The sequence below is a fragment of the Cyclopterus lumpus genome, chromosome 17 (genome assembly GCF_009769545.1).
Source record: "Cyclopterus lumpus isolate fCycLum1 chromosome 17, fCycLum1.pri, whole genome shotgun sequence".
NCBI classification, from domain to species: Eukaryota; Metazoa; Chordata; class Actinopteri; order Perciformes; family Cyclopteridae; genus Cyclopterus; species Cyclopterus lumpus.
Genome location: NC_046982.1, coordinates 1741251 through 1755474, shown reverse-complemented (window position 1 = coordinate 1755474; position 14224 = coordinate 1741251). Strand labels below are relative to the sequence as shown.

Below are 14224 nucleotides of genomic sequence, written 5' to 3'. Positions count from 1 at the left end.
GAGATGTCTTTGCTCGTGGTGTTTAACTGAAAAGGAGCAACTTCCCTGAGATTGTCTTCACCATAAACAATCCAGAAGAGGAAAAGGCCATGTGTAAGAGGAAAGCAGCCGATCAGTACTAGTGGTCCTGATGTGGAGCTACATTTTTTTCTCGTAGCTTATTAACAAAATGCCTGTTAACTAATCAACCAAATCAATTATTCATGTGTGGAATGAAGGCTCTGATATTGATTTTGGATATTGTTTTCAGAGTGCTGCAGCATTTCTGCCCATTTCAAACAGCAGTTCATAAAATAAAATAGTTTTCAGTTAGTCGTGAGATCAGCAGACTGATACAGCTAGTTATTGAGTACCAATGCATTAGTTAGTCCCGTTAGCACACAGTACAGCAGGGTTTGTGTTTTTTCTGGATCTTTCTGATACCTGGTCCCACCCGTCTCTCCGTCCATCTGTCTCCAACTCCCTCCACACATCCCACTTTTCCATTGGCTGAACTTCCTGTTGGATACCTATTGTCCGCAAGCTGGACGTGGCACTTCTTCTCCTTCATAATGTTGTCTTTGTTGTCCTCAATGATGACCAGCTCTGCCTTCAGGGAGCCCTCAAACTCCTGACCCCGCCCACTGTCATCCTGCGCCATCTGGAAGCCCATGAAGATGGCTGTGATTGGCTCAGTAGCTTCCATGGCATTGATGATGGTGTAAGGGTTGTTGTCGCCGTAGAGGGGGGAGGGCACTCTTTCAGAGTGGGTGGGGCCACTGTACATGGCAGTGGGTGGTCTGCCATTGTGTCTGGGATAAGATGGTGGGCTGTAGCAATAAAGTTCTTCTTCGTTCACGCTGATGTAATCACTCAGAGGAATATAATTGGCAGGAGTGTAGCAGAGCTGCGCAGGGTAGACAGACTCGGTTTCCTGGTCATGTGATTTGGGAGGAGTGCAATCATTGGTTCTGCCCACATTTACCACACTATTGCTTCGGATGATGCTGCTGGCGTGGTGGTAATCAGGCCGATCCTCCTGAAGTCCGTGACAGTTTCTCACCTGGTACGAACTGTGACGATCTTTCTGGTTACCAAAGGGATGTCTCAGTCTATTGTGGTTTCCGAGGCGATGACCTTCCCTCAGGTTGCTTTGGTTATTTCTCTCTTCCTGCTGTCTGTAAATACTTTCCTGGTGACCATAGCCATACTCTACCCCTGGTTTTCTCTGCCAGTTTTCCCTCCAGTTAAAGTCTTTCTCCGGTATGGTGTTTCTGAGGAGATGGTTACCATAATATCCTCGCTGGTTTCTAAGGTCAAACCCCTTCACTCCATCTCTCTCATCGCAGTGGTTGTAAAGACAATGTTCTTCCCTTCTGCTGTGATTAAGGTGGTGGTTTTGGTGGTTTAGTTTGCGATGCACTGTGGCGCTTCTCAGCAACTGTTCAACCTTGTTGGCTGAGAGCTCAGACACACAGCTCTGATCATGTGACCCCTAAACATAGAAATATATGCATCATTATTAGGAGAACACAATCAGAGGTCAATAGCAAAAGTGGAGAAAGCAGACTATCCTCAGGAATATTCATTATCAGACAGTTTAGAGTTACCCTTTTTAAGACATCAATTCCTTTTCATCCTTTATATGGCCCTAAAATCCTATTGGAAGGACTGACTGACATCAAGCGTTGGATATCGAATAATCTTCGAAAAATCTAACTCCAACTCAATGAGGAAAATAGTGAAATGATCTTGTGAGGGTCAATAAACACATCAAAATTGAATGATACAACCTCTGTTAACCCTATTGCCAGAAATGTAGGAATTATCTTCTGTCTATCTTACTTGTGATTATAATGTTAATAAGGTAGTTCACACTTCATCATCAGCTTGGTATTGTTCCCAAAATCATTGACTCACTGACTAGGAGAGAATTATTCATGCTGAATTAATGAAGAATTGGTTACACTAGCTGTCTTTAACCTCCCATGCCTTCAAGTTATACAGAATGTTGCAGCCAGTTAACTGGAACCAAAAAGAGATCACATGTAATGGAAAAATATAATAATATTATTATAATTGTTGCATGTTTGAATATCATATAATATTATATTTGTTGTAACCATGTTGTGCTTATGCTGACAAAGAACCTTTTTGTGGCCCTTTTCGTTATATACTCCCCGCCATCGGGTTTCTAACTTCAACGTTACACCTACGTTTCTTTAACCAGCGGCGCTTTCTTATCCGTCTCCTGTAAACCTTCAACTTATGAATCTGCCGTTTGAGACCCAGAGCTCCTAACCTCCCTATTTGATAAGACAGCCCCCTTTCTCTAATTGCCATAATACAATGAAGTCACCTTTTTCACCGCTCCCTCACACTCCCTAGCTGTACATTTGTACTTCTCTTCTGAATGTTCATCGTCCTGCAGACTTGTTCCTTCTTGCAAGAAAAAATACTCAAAAGCTTAAAGGTTGTTGGATCTTATTATTGTAAGCATCCAAAGCTTGTGAATAAGAGTTACAAATAATTCCACGACACACATATGTCAGCTTCCCTTCTCTCCTGCCACTCTATCTCTCACTCACCTGACCAGTTCAATCAGTGCACCTGTTAGTCACTCATCCTCAGACTTTGCAACCTAATCTGTCTGGACCAAGCCTGTAATGTAATCCTATTGGGACGGACTGCGTCGTCATTTACGTCCACCTTAAGTGCTAATTGTTAGAAGTTCTGATTGTTATAAGTGTCTGACATCATGGAAAGAGTTTCGCTATGAAAACACAAACTCTCAAACAGTATGTTGTGTAGAGACAACTAGTAAATGGTAAATGTTCTAGTCTTCTGACCACTCAAAGTGCTTCAACATTACATTCATACCCATTCATACCCTGATTGCAGGGACTAGCATGGAAGGTGCCGCCTGCCCATCAGGACTCTCACCATTCACACCCATTCATAGGCAGGAAAAGCCTGCGTGAACAATCTGGGGTTCAGTGTCTTGGCCAAGGTCACATCGACAAGGACTAGTGGAGCCGGGGATGGAACCAATGATCCTCTGATTGAAGGACGACCCTGCTCACCACTGAGCCACAGTCGCCCCAAGAGATCATGACAGTGGGCGAGGTGTAAGAGGTCTTTGAGTTCATTGAGCAGATTATGTAGAGAGGCAACAGGCAGATGAGGTTCAACCAGCTGCTGCAAAGTTGTGACTCCTGGGATGGTGTTCCTGTGGGCGCTGTGACCCAATGCTACCAGATTCTCAAAGAACTTCTCCTTGAACGGGGCTTGGACATAATAACAAACAGACCAGATCAAGTAAAAAGGTTATGTTTCTTTAGAGTTTCCCTCATGGTGTCAGACACTTATATTAACAATGGAAACCAACAAGCACTTTTAGTGGATGGAAACCAACGGGTGCGGAGATTTCATCCTGCTCTCTTTCCCTACATTCCCCATCTTTCCTCATTAAGTATCACAATCTCATAAAGGAATATATTCACATTATGCCCAAAACATAACCCTACAAAACATCTCTTAAAACATTTTTTTATTAACTTTAAACACCATAATAATTTAAAGACATTAATTTGTCTTTATGGGCTCTGTAACTTTGAGCTTATACTCGTATTGCACCACATTAATTACCACAATATAAATGTTTGGGATTATGAAGTGTTATGAAGCAGTGTAAGCTTTGTAAAATGCAGTATAAATAAAGGTTATTAATGCATACCTCTTGTGAATTCAAGGCATAAACCCACTTCCTGCCGTCGTCGTAAACCTTGAGGCTGGCGTGTTGGTTCAACTCATCAGGAGGAAGGGATGCAGTAGAAAGTCGTGTGCTCTGCCCAGTCAACAGCTTTTCAGTCACATTGATCTCCATGGCAAACAGATCTGGGACACACAAAGAAGACAGGCAGAGGCTATGTTAATATCAGGTTATGTTAGATTGCTTCAATGATAAACATTGACAACTTCAGCTTCAGCTGCTGCTCCCTTTTTCCGAGCACTGCTGTGTATCTCTTCTACACAGCCTATTGCAGCCTCTCCCAAAGGTAATGAGCGTGTTTACATGTACACTAGTAAGGAGGGTAATCATGGCGATACACCGGATTGCTCCTTTCCTCTTTTCTTAGTTCATCAGATGGAAAAGCTGAACCCTTTACAGGAGCAGTACAAACCGAATGATATCTCATGTTTAATCTCTCGGAGTCATCAGAGCCAGCGGATCATTTAAAGTCCTGCCGAGTTCAATTGTTCACGGCGGCCACACTGAGCACTGACCGCCCGGGGCTGCGAGGCTCACCGGTCCTGCGAGCAGGACCTCAAATCTCCGAAATCATTGGAGCATATTTCTAGTCGGCTGAATCTTGATAAATAACCACAGATTTGATGCTTAAACAACTAACTTCTCGCCTGAAAACATTCTAAAATTACATTCTGTGACTCAACAGCAGTAGTATTTAGAAAATATAAATTGTCTGTTGTGTATTCACCATTAACTATTCCCCATTAGATGGTAATGCCCCATTGCTGTTGCGAAATGCATTCTGGGATATTGGCGGTCCCAAGTACACACAAGTTCCCTCTGATGCATCCCCGGTGAAATGGGCGGATCAAGTCACATCCAAGCATTTGGACCGTGCTTGGCGAGATGCAGACTTTTGAATTGGAACAGTACTCAGTTTCACAAGTCCACGAGAACACAAGTACAGACAAGAACGCATATTGAGAAACGGCCTCGGTCTCTGCTGGAATCCAAGCTGACTACATCTGCTGTCCTCTGCAAGCGGGAGAGCTACAAGCTTTTCAGACACATTTCAAGTGAGTGTTTGATACTAAAATGTAGGTTTTCACTGGCCTTTTTCTTTGAAGTTACTTGTCATCAAACTACAGGACTCTATCATTACTCAAAAGTACAATGTGCTTTTAATGACTTTACAGGTATGTGTAAAAATTATCTCACTCTTTCTCGATGCGTTTGCTTCAGAGTGTTTATTGGCTGGTGGAGAGAGGGATTCTGGGACATCAGGGATCCCTGTGGTGACCAGTAACGGCTCTATAGGATAGACAACAGAACTGCTAACACATGTTCATCTTCGGTGTTGGTTGAAGCATCCAAATGATCTCATGACTTACCAGGAACAAAGCTGTCCTGGGCCTCCTAGAGGACAGACACAAATCAACAAGTAAATGCAACATGATGAAAGCACCAAAATACTCTCCAGCTGTGTCAACCCAGTCACCAGGAGAATATCTCGGCATATCGCCCCATTCGCGCCGCCCCATTCGCGCCGCCCCATTCGCGCCGCCCCATTCGCGCCGCCCCATTCGCGCCGCCCCATTCGCAACTCCCCATTCGCGCCGCCCCATTCGCACCGCCCCATCCGCACCGCCCCATTCGCGCCGTCCCATTCGCACCGCCCCATTCGCACCGCCCCATTCGCACCGCCCCATTCGCACCGCCCCATTCGCATATGCGTTCCATTCGCAAATGCGCTCCATTTGCGCCGCCTCATTCGCGCCGCCCCATTCGCGCCGCCCCATTCGCGCCGCCCCATTCGCAACTCCCCATTCGCAACTCCCCATTCGCGCCGCCCCATTCGCGCCACCCCATTCGCACCGCCCCATCCGCACCGCCCCATTCGCGCCGCCCCATTCGCGCCGCCCCATTCGCACCGCCCCATCCGCACCGCCCCATCCGCACCGCCCCATTCGCGCCGCCCCATTCGCGCCACCCCATTCGCAGCGCCTTATTCGCGCCGCTCCATTCGCACCACCCCATTCACACCACCCCATTCGCACATGCGCCCCATTCGCACCGCCCCATTCGCACATGTGCCCCATTCGCGCCGCTAATTCGCACCGCCCCATTCGCACCGCCCCATTCGCACCGCCCCATTCGCACCGCCTCATTCGTAGCCGCCCCATTCGCCATTTGCGCCGCCCCATTCGCGCCGCCCCTTTCGCGCCGCCCCATTCGCGCCACCCCATTCGCACCGCCCCATCCGCACCGCCCCATTCGCGCCGCCCCATTCGCAGCGCCTTATTCGCGCCGCTCCATTCGCACCACCCCATTCGCACCACCCCATTCGCACATGCGCCCCATTCGCACCGCCCCATTCGCACATGCACCCCATTCGCACCGCCCCATTCGCACATGTGCCCCATTCGCGCCGCCTAATTCGCACCGCCCCATTCGCACCGGCCCATTCGCACCGGCCCATTCGCACCGCCCCATTCGCACCGCCTCATTCGTAGCCGCCCCATTCGCCATTCGCGCCGCCCCATTCGCGCCGCCCCTTTCGCACCGCCCCATTCGCACCGCCCCATTCGCACCGCCCCATTCGCGCCGCCCCATTCGCAATTCGCGCCGCCCCATTCGCGCCGCCCCTTTCGCGCCGCCCCTTTCGCACCGCCCCATTCGCACCGCCCCATTGGCCCCGCCCCTTTCACACGTCTGTGAGAGACAGTGTATGTTACTACCTTGATAATGTCCCTTGGACTTTTCTCCACAGCTTTCAGTCTGTTGAGGATAAAAGCCGCGTTGGTAGAAATCATAGACTCCGCTCTCTCCAAAGACTCCACCTCCATTTCTATCCTAATGGGTCAGAAAAAAACAGTGCAGGTTCAATAGGTCATTGGTTTGTTTATGTGTGTGTGTGTGTGTGTGTGTGTGTGAGTGTTTGTGGGTTTTGTACCTGTGGATGTTGAGCTGCAGTGCTCTGGTCTGCCGCTGGTCAGACAGAAGGCTCTTTTGCAGTGAGGAGTCTGTTGCATTGTAGGAAGCTGAGTCCTGTAGCAGCCACTGCTCTCTCAGGGCTTTTTTCTGAGGATTTCAGAGGGTTTAATAATGGGAATTATATGAACATTTGTCGACAAACAGATGGACAGAGTGATTATTTGTGCTAATAAGAGATACATCCCATCTATCCGGTATGACAGTTTACCACACACGTCATCTGGTGTTATCACTAACCATTTGTAGCTATGCTGAGACAATGTAAAAGAGTGTAATGTGAACCTTTAGATGCTGAAGTTTGAGTTTCTCTCGGTCCAGGTCCAGTTTCCTCTGTCTAATGTCTTCCTGGATGCGATGTTTCTCCTGTCACAAAAGATTACAGTAAATAGAAGTTCACAGCAGATATACAAGCGTATATTTTTTAAAGTATGTTTGGGTTATTAAACTGTAGACATGTTGTAGTTATGGCTAACAAAAGCATTACAGTGATGGCCTGCAGCCTGTTTTTCAGCAGGTCAGACTCCTCCATGCTGCCGCAGGAGAGAGAAAAGGAGAGCGAGAAGACAGTGGACAAGAAACAGGAGATATTTGTTGGACTTTTTTTCACAGTTCAACATTGCAATAAAGGCAAACTGCATTCATTTACAGGATTATTGATGAAAAATGATGACAGCTTTAACAACACACAGCAGTACAAATGGATTTAAGTTGATAGCATGAAAACCTCCAGTGTATAGGATCAGTCTTATGAATCTTACTCTATCTGTAATGCATCATCTGTATTATTAGGTAAAACAAGCATTACCACATACTGTACAGTAAAGACAGGCTCAGATTTTCTGTCTCCCCTGTCAGCCAATAGCAGTGAGTCTACGTGTTTGATATTGATGTGGGTCAGGAGAGTTTATAGCGAGGGTTCAAACTTAAACACAATAAGCGGGGTATTCTTAGACAGAAACATGCTCATTTACTGCTTCTATTTCCAAGTCACCATTTGACAAAGTGAGTGAAGACCCAGGTGGCTGATGTGAGGCTCATATACTCCTCTACTGGTATTGAACCAATAGCTCCTAAACCCCTTACATATATACACCATAGCTAAACAAACAATATGCTAACATGTTATTGACCCACTGCCTCAGGTCAGCCAGAACTCAGATTAAATACCTTTAACAAATCAGTCCATCTCATATGTAGTTTCAAGGAGAGGGACTAAATATTGTTCTCCCCTAAAAAAGCATCCGTCCCGTCAGCCTGAGGCTTATCTGACGCTCTGTCGGTCACATAGTTCTCTTTTCCATTCATCCAGTCAGTCCTCACATCATCTCCAACCGGCCTGTCAGTAATTAATTAGGATGACTGACTGTTTTATCACTCTGACAAAATAAATGCAGAGTAGAGCTTGTGTCCTGTCAGTGAGTGAGGTAACGAGTCAGTAAAGCAGTATCTGAGCTAATCTACTCATGAGGCTATAATCCGTAGAAGCCATCTGCTTGCCAGCAACAATATCGACAGAAGGACAGAATGACGGCCATGTGCCAAGAAGCTCACCATCTACACATGCTCCCAACTGTTTCTCTGCATGTACTTTATGTCATTGGCTTCATATATCCCTGTACAGGGCTGCACTCGTTCACTTCGCTCTAAATAGAGTGATCACAGAGCAAAGAAATAACTTGAATGAATCTACACAAATTAAATGTACTTCTTTCTTCATTTGGCCTAGAATGTCACACAATCCCAACGGTCAAAGTATAGTACTAAGGTACTGAAAGAGTACTACATGCTAAGTATCTGCAATATATTTATGTGAGTTTATAAATGACAGAGTTAAAGTTGTTATACCACTACCTTGTATTGCTCACAACGGCTCAAACTAGCAGCAGTAAGGTGAAACTGAAGCTTAAACAGAATTAAGGAATTATATCCACCTCTCTCTCTCTCTCTGTCTCTGTCTCTCTCTGTGTCTCTCTCTCTCTCTCTCTCTCGGTATAACCTTATTACTTGTGTACACAACAATGAAATACTTCCCCTTCCCACCCATTAATACTATATAAAAAGGTGCAGAAAGCCGTCTAGCTCACCTCGCAGTGACCCAGCAGCTGTCTCGTGCTGGACGGTCTGGCCTCTGTCTGTCTGTCTGTCTGTCTGTCTGTCTGTCTCTCTCTGTCTCTCTCTCTCTCTCTCTCCCTCTCTCCCTCTCTCCCTCTCTCTCTCTCTCGCTCTCTCTCAATTCAATTAAATTCAATAGGCTTTATTGGCATGGATGTTGCAACAACAATATTGCCAAAGCACCAAGACATAGCAACACAAACAATATACAATTCATATGGATAATGATAATAATAATAATAATAATAATAATAATAATAATAATAATAATAATAATAATAGTAATAATAATAATATTAAAGCTGCGAGCAGCAATGAACGGGTCCTTGCTCACCGGCGCCGGTCGGGGGCGCCGGCGGGACGGCGACCTGCTCGGCCGAGAACGCAGGGCGGATGTTTTACCGTTTGTCGCGTAACCCCGATATTCTTTCGCCAGTACGTGGCGCGTCAACCGCGAGTGAAAATAAGCTTGTCGATATCCTCAGACCGTGACTTGTAACAAGCACGACGAGTTTGGGGCAGATTCGAGCAAGTCTAGTTGAGCCACTAGGTGGCACTTTGAGAATGTGAACAAATACATGCACAACGTCTCTATGTGAAGTGTAGACCACGTTGTGTAAATTACATGTGAATCTGATGCATTTTAGGCTCATTTGTTTTGGCCAGTAGGGGGCGCTTTGAGAATGTGAACAGATACATGCATCACGTGTCTCTACGTGAAGTCTAGACCCCGTCATGTAAATTAAAGGTAAAAAGAAAAAGTGATGAAAAAATTTGCCCTGGCCTGGATTCAAACACACAACTTCCACACTCAAGAGAGGTGTTTATCCCACTGCGCCACTGATTTGCTGAAAAAAGTTGATCGAAACTCGTATAGCTAGAAAATATTAAGAGATAAGATAAGATAAAATAAGATAATCCTTTATTAGTCCCTCAATGGGGAAATTACAGGATTACAGCAGCATTGCTCACAGTAATAAGTAAAACAAGTAGTATAATAACAGAATTAAGATAAAAGAGTAAAAATACAAGAAGAATATTATATATACAGACGGAGTAGAAATAGAATAAAGTGGATAAAGTGTATAAAATAAATTTTTAAAAAATTTAAAAAGTACTTAAACGTATTAGTATTGCACAACTGGGCAACTGGGCTAAAGTGCTGTTCAGTGCGAAGTCCAAAGTGTTCAAGTGTTTGTGGCCTACTGGGAGCTCAGCTTGTTGTGCAGCCTGACAGCAGCGGGGAGAAAGGACCTGCGGTACCTCTCCCCCAGACACCGGGGATGAATCAGCCGGTGGCTGAAGGAGCTGTGCAGCGCTGCCAGAGTACCCTGCATGGGGTGGGAGGTGTTGTCCATCAGAGACGATAGCTTGGCCATCATCCTCCTGTCTCCCACCACCTCCACAGTATCCAGAGGACACCCCAGCACGCTGCTGGCCTTCCCCACCAGTTTGTCCAGTCTCCTCCTGTCAGCTGCTGTGATGCCGCTGCACCAGAAGACCACTCCATAAAAGATGGCTGATGCCACCACCGAGTCGAAGAAGGTCTTCAGGAGTGCTCCCTGCACCCCAAAGGACCTCAATCTCCTCAGCAGAAAGAGTCTGCTCTGTCCCTTCTTGTAGAGTGCATGAGCGTGGTCAGACCAGTCCAGTTTATTGTTCAAGTGAACACCCAGGTACTTATAAGACTTCACAATCTCAATGTCCAGTCCCTGGATGCTCACTGGTGTTGGAGGAGAGCGTTTACCACGGCGGAAGTCCACCACCAGCTCCTTGGTCTTGCTGGAGTTGATCTGGAGGCGGTTCCGCTGGCACCATCCTAAGAAGTCCTGGTTCAGTTCCCTGTACTCCCTGTCATCATCGGCCGAGATGAGGCCGACGATCGCAGAGTCGTCAGAGAACTTTTGCAGGTGGCAGTTGGCAGAGTTGTGTTTGAAGTCCGATGTGTAGATGGAGAATTGAGGAATTAGTGTCTAAAACTTGTCATTTTATTTTTTTAGTAGGTGTTCCAATGACAATTGCGAATGTTTCTTCTTGGAAATGTGTTCAGGGCTTGACTGGCATCATGCATGATTATTTTTGGAAAGATTGGTTTAGTTACAGCAACAGTCTCTAGCATAACAAAAAACAGAAAGTGGAATTTTATTGGAATTATTTTAATGACAAGTGAGAGTGGGTGAAAGCAACGTTTCTTTGCAGAATAATCATGCTCAAGGCCTTCTGATTATCCTGGAAAGAAGATTGAAGTCGATCTGATTTTTTTTTTGTGGGAGATAACGTTATATGTATAACGGCAAAAAGTGGCAAAAACAAGAGAAAAAACGCGAAAAACGGGCAACTTCGGCGAATTATTGTAGCGCCCCCTGTTGTTCAAATCGCACAAGACTTTTTTTGCAAGTTAAGGCATGCCATGTGCACTTAGGAAAAATGTTTCAAAGTGATTAGTCCCAATAGTGTTGACGCTATGAGCATTGAAAAACAAGACACGCCCCTAAGATGTTCATTGGACCATAGATCCTTACCACAATGAGATATTAAAAAACGGTTGACATATTCTACGTCATCTGGCTTCAATGATTTGATTGATATCAGGTTTTGTTGATTTGGACCAAGCATGTAGTTAAGAAAGTCAATTAGGTGTTTTTCACAAAATTCAAAATGGCGGAAAATCTAAGTAGGCGGACCTTAGGGGTCTGAGAGGGTTTTTTGTAGAGCAGGTGGATATGGACATTCTGGGTGAGGGGCGTCGCCGGTCAAAATGTGAGGGGGCGCTAGAGAGCAACTATGAATGGCAACAATGTGACTCCCTGATCATACGTCTATTTTCACCAAGCCTGACAAGCGTGCCAAATTTGAGCGGTTTTCGTCGCTCGCAAATACCCCCAAAATGCGCCCAATGTTCTAAAATAAAAAGCGGAATAATAAGAACCCTAACAAAGTCAATAGGGTCCTCCGCTCGGACCCTAAATATCTCTCTCTCCCGTGTAGCTCACCTAGCAGCAGCTGTCTCGCGCTGGACCGTCCGGCCTCTGTCCGGTCTGTCCCGCGGGAAGCACGAGACCTCAAGGCTGCAGGTGTAGGTGGGCGGGGCTCTGCGGATATGCGTGTGTTACAGCTGATTGACAGTTGGCTATCGCCCTGTCAGCCAATAGCAGTGAGTCTACTTTGTTAAACTGTTGTCGATCCAAACTATTGCCAGAAAAAAAAGGCCACAAACGAAAAGTAATTATTCAACTCATAACTGATATGTTACTGAGCATGATGTAACAGTCAATGAAAGCCTTCACTTGCATGTGAAGTCAGACCTTACAAGTATTAATATTAATATCTTTATGGGTTTCAAAGTGTTTTTTTTTTTTGGGTGGAGAAAATACATGTATTTATTTATTTTCTATTTTATGTCAGACATTGTCAGGTTGATTCCTAGAGATATCAGAAATGCATTGGCTTAAGAATCAACAACGTACAAACATATACAACTATACAGAATCATTGACTGAACAACTTGAGTTTTCTGTTTGATTTGATTTATGAAAATACATATTGGACTGGAACATCTAACTAGTGTCCTTTAAAACCAGTTTTGAGGGGACGGCTGTGGCCCAGAGTGGGTGGTCTTCCAATCAGAAGATTTGCGGTCTGATTACTGGCTCCTTTCAGTTTATGTAAATATGTCCCCAAAATTGTAGGTGTGGATGCTTAGTTAGTCTTGATGGGCTGGTGGTACCTTGCACGGTGGCCCCTGCCATCAGTGGAGTAAAGTTGTGACAACAGGAGGCAGACTTGAACCCAAAAGCACAGGTTAAGGGAGAAGTGGTTTCCTTCAAAGTTCAAAATCCAAAGACAAGCAAAGGGTCAAACAGTAATCAGTCTGTGTAGCAAACAAATCCGAAGGGAAAGGAATAAAAACATCCCAAAGGCAGTCAAAAGGTGTGGAATGGGTAGGCAAGAATAACAAGGGAGGCTGCTGGTATAACAGTATGAATAGACTGCAGGTGAGTATGGGTGGGGAAACTCAGGGTCTTTTATATTGGGCCATGCCTAAAGCATTATTTTTATTTAAAGTTGTATTGTTGGAAGAGTCCTTTCACCCTTAAAGGTATTCACCCTTATTGGCATGGCTATTACTGAGTTCAGGAGGTCAGTGAAGGGCTCATGACCTCTGTGTAGCTGTGAAACCTGTCAATCATCCTAGCTACCCATGGGGTGGGTGGGACACATGAACGTACTTGGGATTGGCAGAGCGAGTGAAGGGGGATGTTGTTGTTTGTGTTACTGGCTGTTGAGAGTTAGTCTATGACCAGTACCAGAGGGTTAAGCCTGGAGGAGAATGTTTAACGTGTTGACTGTTGTTTGGCGTAGGCTCCGCCCACAGTAGCCTGTGTACTGTCCCCGAATAAACGGCAATAAGCAAGATAACGGCTCGTAGCTTTCCTGACCGGGTCGCTACAGTATATTTGAAAGTTAGAATAAAGACAGCACAGTCAAATTTAATCAGAACATAAATTACATGTTGCACAGACATGACCAACAGAAAACACTGCACTAACAATGTCAAGAGTTATCTCAGGTAAATAAATAACTGAAACACCATGTATCTATGTATGTATAATAATCACATATAAAGAAATGAATCAAACATTCAGAATGACTATGAGGCAGAAATCCATCATGACAACTACATGGCAACTTTAGTCAAGGTCCTACTTCATTGTGATAGCTATATTTACATGTGTACACAAAACACTACTGCTGACACAGAAGAGACAAATATGTGTACATACAGTACACAAGGCTACTGTATATTTATTTTACAGAATGCACATCTTACTAGCTGATGAAACCAAGTTGTATCATCATTTTGATCAGTAGCATCTGAGACAACAATTTTTAAAGTAACAGTTCTGCCTATTTACATACACAGTAGGTATTAGAATAGAAGGATGAGAAGCTTGGGGACAAAAAACTGTAAGTGCATTGAAAATAAATAATCTCGTTGCTGGCCTGTGAGTTTGAAGTGATACACAACACTGTAATTTAAAACATGACGCATATTCAATAGTCATCAAACAATGTTTTAAGGGAACATTGGAAGTCGTCTATACATATCTTTGGGAATGAGGGACGAGTTTCATTATAGAACAAACTAAACGAAAGAACTTATACATGCAAATAAATGACAGCACAAAGCTATATAAAACCAACAACATTGGAACATAAGCACTAAAACAACCATCTTGAGATGATTTTGCAGAAGCTGGGCGTGTTCAAAAAAGACAAATACTCTGCTGCCTTCAGTCACGGGCAGCTGGAGGGAAGCTGTGACCTCTATTATATAACACATGCAAGTACATTAATCCTCACAGTTTCTCTTTCACACCGTAAAAC

General features: G+C 44.8%; 1 protein-coding gene across 1 annotated transcript; it reads right to left on the bottom strand.

Annotated features, from left to right (window-relative positions):
- Positions 1–373: 373 nt before the first annotated feature.
- palmda (palmdelphin a) lies at positions 374–7253 on the bottom strand. Its single transcript, XM_034556297.1, has 8 exons — positions 7209–7253; positions 7007–7087; positions 6684–6811; positions 6469–6583; positions 5122–5146; positions 4949–5041; positions 3716–3876; positions 374–1474 (listed from the first exon to the last, which is right to left on the bottom strand). The coding sequence occupies exons 1-8, from the start codon at positions 7251–7253 to the stop codon at positions 374–376; spliced, it is 1749 nt and encodes a 582-aa protein (XP_034412188.1).
- Between the last annotated feature and the right edge of the window lie 6971 nt (positions 7254–14224).

Excerpts from the sequence above, each read along its gene's own strand:
- palmda (XM_034556297.1), bottom strand. The coding sequence starts at position 7,253 with ATGGAGGAGTCTGACCTGCTGAAAAACAGGCTGCAGGCCATCACT. Across the intron at positions 6,812-7,006 it reads TCAAACTTCAGCATCTAAAG|AAAAAAGCCCTGAGAGAGCA; the intron begins GTTCACATTACA and ends TGAAATCCTCAG. Across the intron at positions 1,475-3,715 it reads ATGCCTTGAATTCACAAGAG|GGGTCACATGATCAGAGCTG; the intron begins GTATGCATTAAT and ends TTCTATGTTTAG.